General features: G+C 39.4%; 1 protein-coding gene across 4 annotated transcripts; it reads left to right on the forward strand.

Moving 5' to 3' along the window:
* Window positions 1-1,930: 1,930 nt before the first annotated feature.
* ncaldb (neurocalcin delta b) lies at window positions 1,931-19,191 on the forward strand. Of its 4 annotated transcripts, none has more exons than XM_018698081.2 (4): window positions 1,931-2,170; window positions 14,005-14,439; window positions 16,494-16,599; window positions 17,023-19,191. In XM_018698081.2, the coding sequence occupies exons 2-4, from the start codon at window positions 14,062-14,064 to the stop codon at window positions 17,115-17,117; spliced, it is 579 nt and encodes a 192-aa protein (XP_018553597.1). In that variant the 5' UTR covers window positions 1,931-2,170; window positions 14,005-14,061; the 3' UTR covers window positions 17,118-19,191. The 4 variants fall into 4 exon arrangements, with proteins under 4 accessions (XP_018553597.1, XP_018553598.1, XP_018553599.1 ...); XM_018698082.2 differs by having other exon boundaries at window positions 14,008-14,439; XM_018698083.2 differs by lacking the exon at window positions 1,931-2,170 and adding an exon at window positions 2,197-2,654.
* The last annotated feature ends 336 nt before the right edge of the window (window positions 19,192-19,527 follow it).

The raw sequence follows: 19,527 nt of genomic DNA on the forward strand, positions 1-19,527 counted from the left end.
CAAACTCACTGATGAGCTCTCACAATGTTGTCTGCTGGTTAAAGGCTAATGACAGAGAACCAAAGCTGTGCAATTTCTAACAATGCTACCATGTCACTGAATTACTCACCCTGACACTCTATCTATACAAGTGCTACTGCATTTTGTCATCACTGTAAACATTAATATTTCCTGTTTACACCTCATCAGGCTCTTTTTCTTTGTTTAATCATCAAAACTGATGTATTGATGTTTCATTGTTTCATTAGCTTTTGCATTTTTTTTGCATATGTGCATTTTCATTATTAGTAAATTTAAGGTTTTATGAGATTATTTTGATTGTCATCACAGGTTGCATGGTAGCGTTTGTACTATTGTGTTAGAAAGGTTTGGGTATTATGTTTTCTCTCTATGTATGATGATATTTTTGCACCTGGGAATTGACATGGACTCAGGCCATGTTTTTACATTTATTTTACATGTGCTGCTATTGCATGTACATTGTATTTAAACATCTGCTCATTGCAAACATCAGTGTGCAGCAGTGTCCATGCTAATTGCTAATGTGACTATTTTGACATCGTGAGCCTTTAATTTGGATATTGGCAACATTTGAAAGAGAAGTGCAACATAAAAAAATTGTTAGAAACTTTTGTTCCTTTGCATGCAAGTGCCATTAATGCTAATCAAACATTTAAAACCTGTCTTTTACATTTGGCTCTTGAATGTAATGAATCATTGGGAAGTCTATCTGTCATTGTGGCTGGGATTTTTGCTGACTCAACAGGAGCGAGGGCTTCTCAGTGTACTTTATAAGGCCATTAAGAAAATGCTCCCTGGAACAGCAGCTGAATAAGCCCTGTGGCTTTGACTTCCACTAATCATCTTAGGCAAAGCATGGCTCCCAATGTGCCCGCATGGGAACACCTGTACTGGGCCACAGCGAATACATGATGGTTGTCATCATCATAATCTTTCTCATCATCAGCGTGCAATACTCAGAAGCAAGTAAGCTTATTATGTTGTCACTACAAGCAGAACATGCAATGCAAAGGAGTGCAAAAAAGTGGAGTGATATTTTGTAAAAAGTAAAGGATTTAAAGTGAAACTTCATCTGTTTAAAAGGGCTAGGCTGCAAATACACCTCATTAGGAAAAAAACAGCAAGACAAAAAAGCACACATAATACATGCAAAACTATGGTTAGAAAATCCATTTGCATGAAAAAACATTTGCATTAAACTGCATTATTAAAGACATAAATGCAGACAAGTATAAGCTGGACAAGGACACATGCACTGCAGGGCTGCACAAACACCTAATAAATATGTTTTTCCTCTGCCTTTGAAATATTCGAAATGCTGCTTTAAGGGCTTTTATTGTTTGGTTTAGTTTTTTTCTTATCAACAAGATATGAACCTCTAACATGATAAATTCTCATGACCAAAACAGGCTACAGAAATAAACTCTATCTTCTAAGGAAGAGTGTGAGATGCTGGAAAAAGCAAGTGGACTTGGATTTAAGATTAAGTTAACATTTATTTTTTGCCAAATATAAAATGTACAGATAACCATCAACCCCCCTTACCCCTCAGCCCACCCAAAGAAGAGAAAAAAGAAATTATTTATTTGTTGTTTCTTTTTGAGGGGAAATATTCTACACATGCTGTTGCATTGAAGCTTTTGCAATAATATATCTGAATATGGTCATACTAATAAAGCTCTTATGAAGTATGACACACGTATTATACTTGGTACACAGCCTCTGTTCAATACCACATACCTGCTAGTCCTTATCTTCAAATTATGTCCATGTTTCTGTGATTTTATTTCACAGAAAACAAACTTTAGTTCATTTTCACACAGTAATCGCCATTCAGGGACCGAGTTCTTGTTGCCAGGACAACGCGGCATCCTATTGGCCGCCGCCCTACCACGTGAACGAGAGGCGTTGACGTCACGGCGAGAGGCTGCAGGGCTAAGCGGAGTGTGTGCAGCTGCTCGGAGAAAAAGCCTGGTGGAGTTTGGACTGCGAGCAACCGGCGAAACTCCTGCTCCTGTGTGGTGGCTCCTGCAACCTGTTGCCTCCCCCGCCCCCCGTCTGAAACTTTTTGCCGTTCGCCCCGGTGTCGCGAGGTAATGGACAATTAAAGAGACTTTTAACAGGCTCCCCACAGCAACTTAAAAGCGAGGTAAGTTGTCGCTAATGTGCCTGCTCCCTCCTTCGCAGTTTGTTCGCTTCCTGTTACTTTCTTTCTTGAATGCAGCTCAGGTGAGTTGAGTTTACAGGTTGAAGCTGTTGAAACTCACACTAACACTCGTATCCGTCCGGGTTTAATGAACAGGAACTGCAACATTTAAAACATTTTCTTCCATAACTTTGCAGCAGCGGCAGCGTTACAAGATGCTAACAGCGGATAAGGCTTTACCCACATATCTAATCGGATGAAGCTGCTTCTTCTTGTCCTGAATGAACCCCCGGAGGAGCTGGCGAGCAGCGTTTTTTTTTTTTTTGTAGTTACTCTGTATATTTAATAGTAGCATGTGTGAGAACAGGAAGTGAAAAAGGAGTCCTGCGGCAGGGTATCTCATTTCAGCAAATACACATCAGTCAGTAAGTGGATTAAAGCAGGAGAAAGGAGGTAGACCTGGGCTGGTGGTGCTTTACCTTGACAAGTGAGTGGAAATGCTTGTTTGTCTGTGAATCAGAGTCTTTGGTGGATATTCCCTCTCATTATCTAGGCTGTGCACAGTGACAGTGCAGTAGTAGGGAGCTGTGTTTTCAGTGCACTCACGTGTTACAAGATAGTTCTCAAAAATTAAACAAACAGAAAGAAAGGACTTGGGAGGAAAGGAACAGTAGGGGTCAGGATTTATGAAACAGTCAGAAAAATAATCCTCAGCATGTTTTGACTGAATTGTTAATCACTTTAATTCATTTATTAAACAAAAATGTCAAATATTTGCAGGTTTCAGTCTCTCAGGTGAGAAGATATGTAGGAAGTGACATCCCTAAATTGCTTTTGCTGTAGCAACAACTGCAGCATGAGTTGCAGGATATATTTAGTGAGACTTTTGACGTTTCAAATGTGTTTTTAACCAAATAACAATTGATTTCATGATTTTGGGTCATTCTGACATTATTTTGTTTCTATTAACAGTCCCAAATCCAGAGATATTCTTTGTTCAGATAATATTTAACAAGAAATTCTGAAATTAATCAATTAGTCCATGAACAAAACAATTTAATAACATCCATTCTGGTAGTCTAGTAGACAAATAGCTAAGTTGTTTATCAAGTAACAATGCACAGCATTCACGTTTTCAGCCTCTCAGTTAGTATATATACATATATTGTAGTGTCTAGATTCAGTTGGCTGAATAAGTGGGGAAAATAGTTGTTTTGCAAACTTACAGTAAATTGCTTTATCAGTGGACCATGCAGGTGTCAGGTTTCCACCAGAAGCTGCTAAAGTAGGACTGAGGATTAAACTGACCGAAGACAAGATTGCTGCCTCTCAAAGTGGCTTGTAGAATTAAGAGACCTCACTTGTCCCTGTGCAAATTTACTTTTTTTGGACTGGTGGTTTGTGGTAATTGAATGCTGTTGGTGTGGTTTGATGTGGGACGTCAGCATGAACCTGTCACAGTTGAATTTCCTCTGGTTGTCCCAGTGAACTGTTCACAGGGTGATGATGGAGAGTGAAGGCTTTAAAAGACACGAGTGGACACAGAATGAGAAAAAATAAATGGTACAGTGACGAGAGGAGCTGAAATTTATGGAGCCCAGGTGAAAATATTTGATGCAGGAAAGGAAAAATCAGTTAGCTCACACAGGAAACAAAACAACCAATGATACACAGACTCTGAAATAACAGTTTTATATGTTTTATACAAAATTTCTGAAGTTAAATACTTTGTCCAGCTCCTTCTCCTCACCACAGGCAGTCAGTGCAACATAGCAAAGAAAAATGTAAAGACCCGTGGAGGTGCTGTCACAAGGGTGGAGTCGAGATAATAGTCCCCTTGGTGTCAAAGCCGTCCCTCCAAACATTTCAAGATGCTGAACTCTTACAAATGTTTGCTAAATTTGAACAGATGATCTATTTTCGTTGGTGTGGGTGTCTTGTGGGTTTGTTCTGGGCCAGACTGACCACACTGGCAGCATCCTCTGTAGTTAGACTCGTCTGGGCAGCAGTAAGTGCTCTTTTGAGATTTTATTTTTTTTTTTGTAAAGGAAGTGGACAGGGAAAGTGATTTGGAGAAAGCAAGGAAGATTCAGCTAAAGGAGGAAAGAGCATGAGAGAGCTTCAAAGATAAAGAGCGAGGCAGAAGAGTAAAAAAAAACCTGGATTCTGGCCTGTCACACAGATAATGTTTTGGATCGAAAGCCGCATTTCTCGCATGCTGTGCAGCAGATATCACTGGCAGAGAGGGGTGGGAGTTGTTTAGTCATCGGACAGATTGACATTTCCATCTCTGCAGCCTTTGTCTTTACAACAGGCTCTTTCAGAGAGAGGCGCATTTAGACGCTCAGTGTAAAGCAAACAGCACTGTCCTCGTGCAATCAGTGACAGTTTGCTGCGAGTGTGAGTGTATTTGTCCAATCCTGAGTCTGTTTTGCAGCTCTGCCTGCCTTCTTGCAGTCGTTGTCAGTGACACTTTTTAATCTTGTTCTCATTCGCTCCCTCATAATGGCCTCTCTGTCATGATTGTGGTTTTGTGCAGCGCCTTGACGCACGAAGCTCTCCAGCTGACAATGGGAGCTCATGTGTGCTGCATTATGATGAAGTTGCTGCCTCAGGTCTCTCAAAAGACAGGATGGATGGGAGTTTGAAGTAACATTTAGAGGAAGGAGGAAATGGTTTCAGATATTGTCAAGCAAAGCAATGGATTTCAAAATGTGTTTTAAGCTCACAGTTCATCTAAATCACAGTTGCTGATTGTTTAAATGTTCAGAAAAACAAAACCCCTGTCAGCTCTACCAGTATCTGAGTCATGCTGCCAGTTGTATTGTAGCATTTACCAACATTCAGACTCCTCCGATTTCCACAGAAGTGTCAGACAGACACAGTAATGAGGGTAATATTGTAATAAAAACAAATATTAGGATGTATAAAAGGAAGTTGTGGATATTTTTAGAACCGTTGCTATGAAAGTTTATGGGTTACATGGCTGTCAACTTTGGTTTGATCTGAAACTGCCTTACGTTTGCACTCTTGTTGAGGAAGCTGCAAAACTGAATTAGGGCTGCAACTCGTGATTATTTTAATAATAGTTGAGTCTGTGAAAAAATGTGAAATAAAGCATTCAAGGCAAAGTGTTCAGGATGCTTGTGTTGTCCGACGATTCAAACCAGAAACGTATTCAATCTACTGTCTTATATGATGAAGAAAAAACTGTGAATCCTCACATTTAAGAAACTGAAGCCAGAGAAAGTTTGACGGAAGCAAATACTTGATTATCAAATAGTTGCCAATCAGTATTGCTCATTAGTCGACTGATTGTTTCAGGTCTACACTGGATGATATTTGTGTCACAAAACTGTTGGCTTCAGTCTTGATGTTTTGGATGTTAATAAACACAGAGAGATTATGAGCAGCTGTGATATGGTCTTTGTTGGTACAACAAGAGTTAAGAAAGAAAATTTGGTTCATTGCTGCTGAACATTCACATTTTTCATTTATTTTATTATAATTTGATGTAGTTTCAGACAGTTAGATTAACAAATCAGCAAAGTTACTCCCACTTTTATTGGCTTAATAATGTTATTTTTACTTCTATCTAGCTTTGAGAAACCTTTTTACCCAGTAAATTGCTATAACCTTCTTTTATTGAGTGCCCAGTGATAGTGTTTGCCTGACAGCCACAGAATGAACCCCCCTGCTGAAGATGTTAGATTCCTCAGACTCAGATCAAGAGTGGGCTAAGCTCTGACCTTACACTAAATAACACAGGAGATAGGGTTGCAGCCAGATATTCAAGGAGCCACTAAAGCACGCCACACTGAACAGTGTCGGTCACAGCACTTGTAACGTGAGCACGGGTGCTCTCAAAACTATGCCATGCTACAGCAGTCGTTTGATGGTGGCGATTGCATGTCTGCTGATCAGACATGTGATTGCAAATGGTCTGTAGCCAGAAGACGATTTCAGGGAGGGAACAGAGGTATGCGGTGTGACAAGATGATGAGCAAAGCTGCAGGTCATCATCAGTTTTTAGAACTCGTAAAATCGGAGCCAGATGAAGCAGGTGAAACCAACAAGTGTCACTTTGCAGTTTGGCCAGATGTAGTGTGAGTCATGGCTAACACTTAGACACTTTGACAATTAACCAGATGTGCTCGTGTTGTATGAGCTGCTAATAAAACTGGAGAGTAGTTTCAGTTGGCTGAACATATAACAGCTCTGACACGACTTTGATGTGCTGAACATTAGTGTAGGTGCTGCTTTTAGTCGCTCTCGTGCAGAGGCAGATGAAGCCTTAATTTGAGGTAAAAAAAGAGCGGTCATGAGTCGAGAGTCTTCAGCTGTAGTATCTCTTTAGTGTTTGTAAAAACTTTGCTACCCCCTCAGTTTCTTTCTACTGGCTCTGTACTTCAGTGCGCTTGAATGACACTGATGTTGATCTTTTGAATAAAAGGTTACCTGTGTAGGCTGCGCTGCTTTGGTTTAATGGTACATTCTCATGCACCAAATGTCAGCCCAGTTTGTCCATCTACAACAAAATAAAGTGACAGTGAGACCAGAACTGGCAAAAGACATTGCAGCATTGCAGGCCTGCCAGCTGCTTGACCCTGGTCCAGTGTGTTCCCTCTCTTTTTGGAATATGAGCTGCTCCATCCCTCTGACATTCACAAGATGTGGTCAAAAAGTGCGTCACACGAAACCTAAAATAGATACATTCAAAATATGCCGCTCATTACTCACAGTGTTGTTTAGCTGAAATCCTTAACTTTCTGCTCACTCTTGATGAGAGGTACTTGAAAATATGTTTGAATTACAGCAGAAACTTGTCAAGATCCATGGCTTTTACGTCATCTAAAGTCACTGTTGTGTGTAAACGGATATGGAGCTGAATGAAAATATCCTCAACCTGCCAGGTAACATCTATGAAGAATATTTTTTTTAAGTGACTCTTAAGTAGCAGGAAATGATGTCAGCACACTAACATAATATTTTTGCCACTTTTTGTGTGATGACTCTGATTTGAGCAAACATTATCAGCATTGACAGATTGAATAGGGTGAGTGAGAAAGTAGAAAACTGAATAATGTTTCATAGACAGAAAATTCAGCCATGGGTTAGAAAATGTGGAAGCGGCATACTTCTTGCAACAACAACAACAACGACATATAAAATGGTTTCAGTCAGTTATATAGCAACAGATGTTGTAGCCTGTTGTTGGACTGTGGTGATAAAACATACAACTATGAGCTCTTGCAAACACAGATGAAGCAGAGCAGAATTACTGATAAATTTCTTGCTTAAATAGCAGAGAAGAAAGAGAGTGGTTGTGATGTTGCAATCCTCAGCATCATGTGTCTGTTTGTGGTGCAGCCTGAAAATCAAATTCACATTCGACTTTGACTTCAGCTGCAGCCTCTTGGTTCGTTCAGATCTGTCCTCAGCTGAACCTGTCGAACCCGAGGTGGGTAAAGTTGTCATTTTTAATATCTAATCGTAGCTGAAATGAATGAAACATGATTATTTAATTTTCACCTGCAGGTGAATATCAGATCACAGATCCTTCAGGTCTCATAACTGTTTGCCTGTTCGGCTCTCGGCTCTGCAGCCCGGTCACAGATGGATCATATTGCATTAATATGAATGTGTCATTCATAAGCACACTGTCTGTGATCGAGGCTCTTTTGAGTCGCTGTGGCTCTCTCTTCCTCCAGCCAGCTCTTTTGCTCTCCCTGCTCTTGGATTATCTGTGGGACTCTTGGGTTAAGATTTACCTGCAGGATATAAATGGCGACTTCTGCCTGTTACGTAAGTGGGTGACAAGATGTTCTGGGAAGAATGTCGCGTGGAGGGCCTTTGATTCAAACAGCAAGAACAGGTCAACTGTTCCCCTGTTACACTGAAGAGTTTTGTTAAAGCACAAAAATACTGGATGCACAGTTTGTGGCAGTAGTAGTAAATTAGAAAAAAAGATTATTAGGTCATATTTAGTGAATGCATACTGTTTTAGTACTGACTGATATGTGCCCGTAACATTGACTATTGTAAAGTGTCAAGTGTTCAAAATTAGAATAAACTGCGTGGTCGTATTCTTAGGCTTCTTTACTTACAACTACCAATTTTCTTCAAGTAAATGATTAATTGTTTTGTCCTTAGCAATGTCAGTAAATGAGGAAATATGGCCGTCACAATATCCCAGAGTCAGTGATGACTTGTTCACAGCCCTGTACGCTTTAATGCTTTAGTCTTCTTGTTACTTGGTCGACAGAAATTAATCAACGTTAAGTAATTTTTCAAAGAACAAGACATTTAAAAACCTCTCCTGAGGCTCTAGGAACTGGCCATGTAATTTATTAACAATATAATCAACAGATTTATTGATAATTAAATTGATTGTTAGTTGCAGGCTTGTATGTTCTGTAGAGTGAAAAAATGCTTATATACACCCAAACTATGATATTGACAAAGTATTTTTTTGATATAATTGCCAGAACTCATTGTATTAGCTCTGTTTGCTCTTGTGCGTTTGTCTTAGATTATGTTTCACTGAAATAAAAATAAGACTTTTTTTCATGTGTTGCTGTAAGTAGTTGCTGGATAATAAGATATTTCCCCCTGGCAGCCCCTCTCAGTTGGTGCCACTGATGATATTGTTGTATGATGCAGCAGGGCTCGTTGTCGTTTGTTCGGTGGTTTCAGGAGTTAAATCTGTCTCTGAGCCTAGCAGGTTGATCCTGTCCTCTGCTAAAGGTCTCCACTTCTGAACACTAAACGTCCATGATGATTATGTGTGCACTGACAGTACTGTCATTAGAAACTGAGAGTGACAGTCTGTTCTCTGCTGGTTAATACCCGACCAGGCTGAGGTCACTGCCTCTATCTCAGGCCTGTGCTCCTCTCAGACACACTCAGGAGGTTAAACCTGCGTTCATTTGCTTGTCACCTTATGAGAGATGGTCCTGCTAGAAACTTGTCTCAACCATGTGACCCGTCCACTTGTCAAAGCCCCGGTTATGTAACGGTGCCATCAGAGGTCTGCCAGCAGCAGCAGGTAAGAGTCTTAGTGGTTAATTGTAGGCAGTGATCTTGGGAGAGCCAGAAATAGCTGAGTTCTTAGGGTGACTGGTAGAGGGGATGGTCATTGGAGGTCTGAGCTCTCATCCTGTCACTTCTTCTTTTAAAATACATGCAGACCTTCAGCCAGAGAGGAATTGCTCGTAAACTACATTATAGTGTGTTATAAACTATTAAATGTTTGTATACGTCTTATGAATGGCAAATAGTGGAGGTGCAAAAAAGTGTTACAGAGGGACGTTGATATCTCTTCAACTGTTGAATGAAAATTTAGCTCACCTGCACTGTGGTCTGTGGGCTGTGGGAGGAGGCAAAAACCCACAGGGAGAACATGCAAACTCCACACACAAACTACAACCAGCCCCGTAGTTTAAAACCTAGCAGAGAGTAAAATATTAGGCTTGCTAGTAATTACAGAACATCCAGAGGAAAAAACAAAGAGCGATGCACAAAACACAATAATGCTGCAACTAACAGTTTTTTTAAAATATGTTTCCATTAAAAGTCAGGCAGTAGTGAAGATGCCCGTTATAATTTTCCATAGCCTGAGGTGACAGTTTCCTATCATATGACAAAGAAAAGCAACAGTTCCTCAGATTAGAAAAAAAAACCTGCAACCAGTGAAGGCAGTGTTTTGGCATTTGTCTTCAGCTTTGGTGCTGATTTTATTTTGTGTTGATCAAATGAAAGCGGTTAAGGTGAAAAACTTGCTAAGCTAACTTGTTAAGAATTAATTAATGTTGATTTTTGCTTATCTCCTGTATTTTAACTGTTCTTGGGCTAAGTGAAAGGCTTATAAAACATTAGATTAACTGATTTATCAGAAGACAAAAAGATTAGTGACATCAATTTTGGCTTAATTCATTTTATGTTAACATTTTAAACCTCTATTCAGCATTTATAAGCACCACATTAACATTGACAAGTGTTTTTTTTTTGTTTTTTTTTTACTTTATTGTCATTCATTATCTGTGTATACCTCAGAAGGTCAATTCATAGCTGTTGACAAATGCATTAATAAACACTTATATCTGCTTAAAACTACTTGGTAGGGTGTGAATTCCAGTTCTAACAGATATGACAGTTTTTGCTGCTTTTCTCTGTTTACAGTGACAGGAAGAACAATTTAAAGATGTCATTTTGTGTTTCTCCAAATTTTGATGGGTTTTTTCTCTATTTCTTTTCTGTACTGACATTTATTAACAAAACAATTGGAAAAAAAAATCAAATCAATACAATATTTTCTTGCAGCCTTTGTTAAAAAAGTGTTTCAAATGTCAAACTTCTGATTAAATTCATCCTGTGACTCATGTTTTGTTGTTGTTGTTGTAAAGCCACTGAGACCAACACTAATTAACCCTGCCTTCCTCATTTAGTGTAATGAGAGCGAAACATTTTAGTCGGCTCTGTTCCTCCACATTAATGTGTAATCAGTCTGGAAGGAACTCTGTGTGGTTAGGACCGCAGCTAAAAGCAAACAACTAAACAAGCCGACAGTCTTCTCAGAAAGTGTTATTAAATGCCGTTGTGAATCAAAGGGAATGTGTAAAGAAATATGTTTCTTGCCCACTAGTTGCCAAAAACAAGGGCAATTGCACAGTCAGTCGTCATGACAACATGGCCTCAGTAATCATGGAAACGCTCCACAATCCATTAAGTGCTTAAAATGCAGATTGCAGAGAATGTGACGGAGAGTCCACCGCACCAGACAAAGAATGAGTTTATGAATGAAATGAATGGAGGTAGCCAGGGTAACATGGACTGGTTGATTAGCTGAATGTCTGAGTCTACTGTGTGTATGTGTGTGTGTAATAATGCACGCAGAAGTAGTGGAGAAATTATGGTTGTGTTATTTTATATACTTTGTACCTAATAATGAAGTCACGTGACTGATAAGATAATGGACTGTATTAGAAAACCGGAAACCTCCCACACCAACCCTGATGTAAGATAGCTGAAAACTTTTGGTTATTGAAGCCTTTACTGCAGAGGAGTTGTGCTGCATTTGAGACAAGGAAATTCATTAAAGTAACTTTAATGAATGCCCACTATTTTTTACAGTGAATTTCAAGTTAAAAGATACTTCACAAGTGCACAGAAAATACAAGACCATAGAGTTCGACAAGAATTTAAAGTGGTGCAGGAAACAGAGAAAAATTAAATATATGTATATAAAAAAACATTAAACCTAACTTCAGCTGGTCAAATACTGGGGGGAAATGTTTTCAATTGGTCAGCCCTACTCATCATCTCTAGACTTTAAATCGAAAATAAAGTTTATTTTAAATGTGATAAGTCTTCATCAAATACATGTCCTACATATTTTTCTTTTTACATGTTAGGAGCATGTAGAAGTTGAATACATGAGAGAACAAATTTAAATTTCCTAATCTTAATGTAACCTTATTTTGAACTGTCTAGTGTATGTGCTGCTACGTAACAGGATCCATTATGGTCATACAGCACATCTAATTGAATAAGCAATAATAATAAGTCTGCATCTGTTTCAGTGGTCCAGTATGTGCCTGTAATAGCTTTAAGATTCCTTCAGGTTTCAGCTTCTTAAACTGCCCTCAGCTCTGTCTGTTGCGGTATCAGGTCCAGACTGTTTGCCTCCGTCTATTTAAGCAGACACTTTCCAGTCTGGATGCCCTCTGTGTAGCTGCTGCTGTGTTTTGTTCCAGGAGAGATGAGTGTGTAAACAGGTGTTAATCTCCTTTTCACGCTGCTATAGCATTCACGCCTGGCATTAAAGTGAACTATAGGTAACAGCAGGGAACTCATTAGAGGTGGCTGTCACATTGCTAGAGCCCATTGTTTACTTTGAGTTAATTAAAGGATTATAGCTGCCTGTTTATGGAACATGTGCGTGTGCGAGTGAAATAAAGGCAGACGAGGATGGAGTCCACAGTAAATAGTGGTTAACAATGAAAATCCAGGCAATTTAATTCAAACTGGACTTGCCTCCTTATAAATCTTTGTGCACAGTTTCACTTAAAATGCCATAGTTGCTATATAAACTGGTGTGTAATACTCTTGTTTGCATTACCCTCTGCTTGTGTATTGCTTGTGCAGGTTGTTTAAGTGCTTCCTGATGAATTTGCCACTGTAGCAGCACTTTTCATTAATTCTAAATTCATTTTTATTGGCAGGAAGAGCGTATCTCCACTACAGCATCCACTTTCCAGGGAAGTAAACATGATGGCTCTTTCTCAGTCAGTCAGTGGATCAGTTAAATGAGTGAATGGGATGGATAACTGTGTACATTTGCATGCAGTGTTGTTATTTAAAAGGCAAATTGCAAATATGTACCTGCCTGACTTCCGTAAGAGTCAGTAAATAAATTACACAAGAACTCAGGCTAAATTCAGCTAATAGTTCTTTTAAGGAAATAACATTTTTTTGTGTCTTTAAATTTATCCGTTTATCCCTTTCACATTTCAACTTTGGAATCTTTAAACAAAGTAAGAGGAACTGCAAACATGGACTGGAAAACGCAGAGGTGACAGATCTTTACGTTCCGTCCCCGAACAAGCTACCTGTACTAATTTGCTTTGGCCTGACCTGACATTGCTGATTTTATCTGTCATTATCCTTGGCTAAGCTTAGAACAGCTTCCCTCTTGTCTTTAGCGTGGAGAGCTCAGCAGCAACTAGCGGTCTGACAGGGGAAAGTGCTAAGCACATTAGCCGCAGGGTTAGATGATGAACTGCGTCTTGTGTGAAGATTCACTGTTCACTTTCGTTACAGAGGAATGTGATTTTTGTCAGACAGACCAAGTTGGATCGTATAGTCTCTCTTTCTCGCTGCAGATTATGTCTTAAATGCATCATCAAAACCCATACAAAGTCAATAAACTATCTCTGTTATTAACACAGAGGATGTGGATGTGTGTGTGTCGAGGCATCCTGCAGGAAATGGAAGCTGCATCTGCAGAGATGCACGCACAGCTGAACTGGCATGCATTGGGGTTATCAACTGTGTGTGTGTGTGTGTGTGTGTGTGTGTGTGTGTGTGTGTTATACTTTAAGTGTGGGTGTGGTTGTGCATCTGTGCACCATGAGAACGTTCGGTGGTCTCGTGCTGCCTGTGCACGGGAGACTGAGCTTGGCTCTGCAACTGAACAAGACCACATGCTCCGCTTTTATCTCCCTGCTTTTCCTTTATCTGGTGTAGTGTCACAGCTTTTATGATAACGTTTATTTGCATTTGTCTTGAAACAGAAACAAACAAAAAGGAAAAGATAAACCCAAGTTAGATTAAAAAAAAAACAAAACAAAAAAACTCAATGCCAATGCCTCAAACTGATAACTAAATTGTTCTGAACAGAAAGATGAGTGGACAGAATGGCGGCGATTTGCCAATGTTCCCTAAACAACTTACATGCCAGCTATTGGTAGATGCTAGCTAGGCAGCTGCATGCAGAGGAGCCTGTAGTCCCCACTCAGTTACTGCAGGACACGCAACTCAGACAGGTGTTTGGCCCAGATTGGATAGTTTGAAAAGAGTATTTTAATTTTAATAATTTTAACCTGGGGCAGGCCGTCCAGATAGTGTGTGTATATGTGTGGAATATGTTGCTGTGAGAACAATATATAATGTTATGACACTGACACCTCAAAACTCCCTACATGTTTTACATTTATCTGTGTCTCTGCTTAATATTTTAAACATTTTGCATCCCTGTCCTTAACTTCCTATCTTTCTCTTGCTCAAGGCTCAATGATTTCTAACAAAATGTTTCTGTCTCCCGTTCTCTTCCTCAGCAGTCTAAAGCACCGCCGCCCTCATCCCCAGCCACAGCCTCAACAGAAGCAGCAACCATGGGAAAACAGAACAGCAAGCTCCGTCCCGACGTCATGCAGGACCTGGTGGAGAACACGGACTTCACCGAGCACGAGATCACCGAGTGGTACAAGGGCTTCTTGCGGGACTGCCCCAGTGGTGCGCTCTCCATGGAGGAGTTCAAGAAGATCTACGCCAACTTCTTCCCTTATGGAGACGCCTCCAAGTTCGCCGAACATGTCTTCCGCACATTTGACGCCAATGGAGACGGGACTATAGATTTCAGAGAGTTCATCATTGCCCTGAGCGTGACCTCACGTGGTCGACTGGACCAGAAGCTGAAGTGGGCGTTCAGTATGTACGACCTGGATGGAAATGGATACATTAGCAAGGCAGAGATGCTGGAGATTGTAACGGTGGGTCTGCTGTTGTGATTTGTTTTCTTTTTTTAGTCTTTGTTTTTGTCTTCATTTCTCTCCATTCTTTGTTCTCTCAACCATTCAGACTTTCTGCTTCTCTAGCTTTATATAGCCCTCAGTCTCTCAGTGGCCATCGCATGCCATCATTGGTAACGCCATGTTCCCTGGTCCTTAAACTGCTCTTGCAGTTAAGCTAGAGTTTGCTCAGCCATCCACACCAGCTGCTGCATCATATATCCATCTGCTTCTGTGTTCTGCACCATTTGACTGCCCACAGCAGGAATACCAGCCGCTGTGTAATTTTAGAACCCAACGGTCCCTCACAGGTCCTGAGTCTTCCCTAAATAAGACTTGGCTGTGGTGTATTTGGAGAAGGGAGCGGTCCTCCTCTGATCCTCATATTGACTCAGCAGTGCATCCAAAAACCCCATCCCCACCCCACCCCAGCAGCTCCAGTGTAACTTTACAACAAAGGGTCTCACACAGGCTCTTTGTCTTAGTGCATGAATGGTTCAGAGCATCAGACACACACACACACACACACACATACACACCACCCAGGAATTCCTTACACATGTCGTTACGTCACAAATTACACTAAACTGAGCAGAGAGCCAAAGAATGTGTAATGCCATTGTCCAGGTGTGTGTCCTTCATTTAAAATGTGTGTGTCAAGTGAGCAGGTGCAAGGACGCTCCCATACACTCACACTCATTAATTATCCATTGGTGCAATATAGAGCAGCATCTTATGGTTATTTTCATTATCAATTCATCCAGCTATTTTTTTTGATCAGTTGCTAAAAATATTAATTGTCATAATTACCCAGAATGCAATGTGACATTTCCAATTTACTGTCAGTCAGTTGTCAGTTATTTAAAACAAAGTCCTCACATTAGAGAAGCTTTATAAAGACATATAAATATATTATAAAACATTTTTGTTTTGTAAATTGCTTAAAAGAGTGATTTGTTTTCAACCAATTATTTCAGCACCAGTTTTATTTTCATTGTAAATATTTTGCTGATAGCCTTGTTGTAGGTGGTGTTTGTGTCCATGTGATGGATGCAGATATACACAGCTGTTCTGGTGCAAGTTAGCTGTGTTGAAAAGAGAAGATGAGCCAAACTCTTTGGTGTGAAAACTGTCATCAGGGGAAATTCTGCACCAGTTGTGTGGTTTAAGTGTTTTCTAGAAACATCACAGGAATAGAAGAGGAAGAGTGAAAGCAGTGAAGAATGATAGTACAGGATTGAAAATGAAAAACAGGTTTGCTGTTTGTGCAGCTCGTTCACTAACTGTGTTTCCAAGGCCAGACACCGGGTTGAAATATTGTTCAAAGTAGCAGCATCTATTTCTATCACATTTGATGTTTTCTTTAGCTTGAAAGCAGGAGGTTTTCTAGCAATAGAAATGCAGGTACTTTGAGTTACTGTCAAATGATTGTTCAATTTGATATAATTCCTATATGAGGGTGATATTTGGATTTCAGCAAAATGATTAAATATTAACTGCTGCTGTTTTAAATATCTCAGAAAACTAAACACTGAAGCAAACATGGTTCACCTTTCTTGATTTATTATCCATTTAAAAACCCAAAGTACCTCTTTTAGACATGAACACTTCCTGTTTGTTCCTGTGCAGTCGAATCAGGCAGCAGAGCCAAGCCTAAATGAAAGTAATCCTTTATCTCTCTTCCTCCCTGAAGAGATAAGTTGATTGATGGGCCACATATATATTTCACTTAGATCTTTTTTTTTTTTTTTTCCTGCACTTCGCTGCAGTCCAGCTAATGCAGCATTGCTTGATAAAACCTTGCTGCTGTGCTTCTGCCCAGAGTAACTGATATAAACTGTGAGCAGTGGAAAAAAGAAGTAGATAGATACAGTATCAGTCAAAACAATCTTTTGACTGAGATATCAGATCTATCATTTGAAATTTATTACAACCACTTGTACAAAGTTTTTCTACGTGTTATTTATACTCAGCAGATAGACAGGTACCACACATGGAATTTGCTGTTAAGATTTCTCTGCTCCCTCTGCCCTCAGGCCATTTACAAGATGGTTTCCTCTGTGATGAAGATGCCTGAGGACGAGTCCACACCTGAGAAACGCACAGACAAGATCTTCAGACAGATGGACACAAACCGAGATGGTAAGACCTCTTTGCCACTTTGAACTCTGCTGCAGTGTTTGTTGTCTTTAAAGCATAAAACTAAAGGTAATTAAAGAATATTGACTTTCAAAATAAGATATGCTCTGCTGCAAAATATTGGTTCTGCAGGATTTAATCACTGTAGCTAAATCAGCCGGAAGACAGTGCCACCACAAGATGTAAGCAGCCTGAAGACAGATAAAGAGTCAGCACAGTCAGCACATTTTAATGAATGAATCAGCTGAAAAAAAGCATTGCTATAAATAAAATGAAAGTCTCGTTAAAACAACTTCATTGGTAAAGTGTCACATCACCTCCCAGAGGATATCTACTCTTTCTTTTGATTGAAACTATTTTTGATCAGCTTAGATCTGCTGCATAGATAATTAGCTGAACTCTAATCTCTGCCTCTGTCTGTCTCAGGTAAACTGTCTCTTGAGGAGTTTGTGGAGGGAGCAAAGAACGACCCCTCCATTGTCCGACTGCTTCAGTGTGATCCCAGCAGTGCTGGGCAGTAGAAAACTGGACTCTTCCCATTGCATTTCGATCGATTTAACACATTTTCAAAAATATCTCCCAGTTGACCCACCTGAGATTATTGACATATGAGCTATAGAGGCACATGCACACACTCACACATACATAGACAGCATGCAGCTCTACATACTACAAATACCAAAGCCTGATGCATATATAATCTTTCACAGAGTCACATGCACATGCTGTACATGCGCCTCTATGTCTGGTCAAAAGCTGTAGGCAACATGGGTCTCATATATGGTACAAATATAACTTGAGGAACTGAAATCCCATCAAGGACTTTTAAAACACTGAATTAAAGCTGTGCTATCTCTGTCTGAGAGGACAGCCAGCAAGGATAATCCAAACAGATTCATGAGGTACGTTGAGCCGTATCCAAGTTTGCTGTTTCTTTTTATTTCTTTTGTTATTTTTGACAGCATTATTCCTGATTTAAAGGGAAACATGCTCATTTTGCTCTCTGTAACTGACTCTGGGTTGCTGTGTTACAACGGACAGATCTTTACAAAGTATTACAATCTAACTCCATGTTGACACTGGATGAAATGAAGTATATGAGTCTGGGACTACAAGTGTTCGCAGCTTGCAGGTTGGCGATGTAGACAGGAGATCTGGGAAATGTAGTTTTTATTCATAGAAGACTTTTAGAAGGGATGAAAGACTTCTTTTTAATGTATATTTTGGAGGAATGTTACATCAAAACCAAAACTGACCCAGATTTCTAAATGAAGGGGAATATTTCGACTACAGGTTACGCCATCTGTTCTTTGAAAGTGACTTTTTATGCCAAGTTTTGTGTCCACAGACGCACACAACTGCACACACTTCTCATAAACACACATATTCACACACTCACTTCACTGATGAATACACAAACTTGACATATGCATAAAAAAACCGAGCTGTGATTCTCTTGATTCAACTATGGTTCAATTAGTGTACGAGCAAAAACAAAAAAAAAGTTAGATGTTATATGAATATATAGTATGTACTTATATATTCTTTTACTCTGTGAGAACATTGTGGCGATTTGCTGCAATGGAAGAGATTCACTTTAAAAATTTTGACGTATAAATTATTGGAATGTGATGATTAACATTTTATTTTCTTTTACTTGACGAATATGATATGAAAGAAAGTTGTACAGTATATTCACTCATATTTATGCTAGATATGTTTAAAAAAAAAGGAGAGGACCACATAGTGCTATGCATTCAGCTTTGAACATCATCTGCTACATTTAGTTTATGTAGCTTCTTTTTTGACAGAGAAAATAGCTTCAGATTTCATTTTGATCCTGAGCACCCCACTGACTTCATATTTCCCAAGAAACCAGTAAACATTGGCAGTCATTAAGTTTTTCATATACTGTGCGTCAAGTGTGTAATCCGTCACATGATATACTGAAAGTGCAACGGTAATGTCTGAAAATCTCATGTTTTTGTGCAAATGTGACACCTTCTGAATGTGCACTATTTTCTCATCTGCACCAAATTTGAAATGCAGATTGCATTGTAACTGTAAAACAACTGTGATGTGGGAGATAACAGACATTTTTACAACTACGACACACAGTAGCAGACACATAACTGACAGAACAAAACACTGACGTTGTTAGCGAGTTACAGCCACATCCACCAAAACTTCACTCTCTGTTTGCAGGATTTACTGTCGGCTCTTTACTGTTTCCATCCCTGCTGCTCTGAAAACAACATGAGATACAGTCATTTTCACAGGTGGATGAATAAGGACTTTTGGGGAACAAAGAGTTGTGATAAATTCTGTGGACTTCTGCACATTTAAAATAGGTGATCAGGTACTTTAGTCCCACATTTCACTTTAATAGCATCTTGTGGTCAAGTGCCAAATGTAGATGAATAAAAAAAAAAGAAGAAACAGTATTGTATCCATTTATACTGTACAGTTGTTACCTGTCGAACAAAAAAACTTTGTCACTGTATCATTTTGTAGATTTTGTATTGTTAACTTGCATTGTGTGTTCTGTGTAGGATGTCCATTTTGTTATTCAAATAAAGGCAAAATGGGAAAATGTTTGATTGCCTGTTTTATCATATAGACATAATATAGCATCTAGCAATTAGAGATAATTCACCACATTAGTAGCACAGCTCTAATAATGACGTTCTTTGTTGGTCACTTGGTCGATCTTTGGTCTTTGGGCTAAAAAGATGATAAACTGCTTTTGATCCTTAAAACGCACAAAGTAAAGGCATTAAATACTTTGTCTTACAGTTTGTTGGTTAGCCTTAAAACATAAAACCCAACTTTATTGTTCCTGTAGTTTTGCTGTTGCATTACAGTATACCTCCTTTACATCAGTATGTTAGCGTTTCGCTCCAAGAAATGTGAGCTTGTGTGACACAACAC

The sequence above is a fragment of the Lates calcarifer genome, linkage group LG3 (assembly GCF_001640805.2).
Source record: "Lates calcarifer isolate ASB-BC8 linkage group LG3, TLL_Latcal_v3, whole genome shotgun sequence".
NCBI lineage: Eukaryota > Metazoa > Chordata > Actinopteri > Centropomidae > Lates > Lates calcarifer.

Coding starts and splice junctions, on each gene's coding strand:
- ncaldb (XM_051067022.1), top strand. CDS start 7,497: ATGTTGCAATCCTCAGCATCATGTGTCTGTTTGTGGTGCAGCCTGAAA. Junction 7,629..14,004: donor CTGAACCTGTCGAACCCGAG/GTGGGTAAAGTT, acceptor TCTCTTCCTCAG/CAGTCTAAAGCACCGCCGCC. Junction 14,440..16,493: donor AGATGCTGGAGATTGTAACG/GTGGGTCTGCTG, acceptor CTCTGCCCTCAG/GCCATTTACAAGATGGTTTC.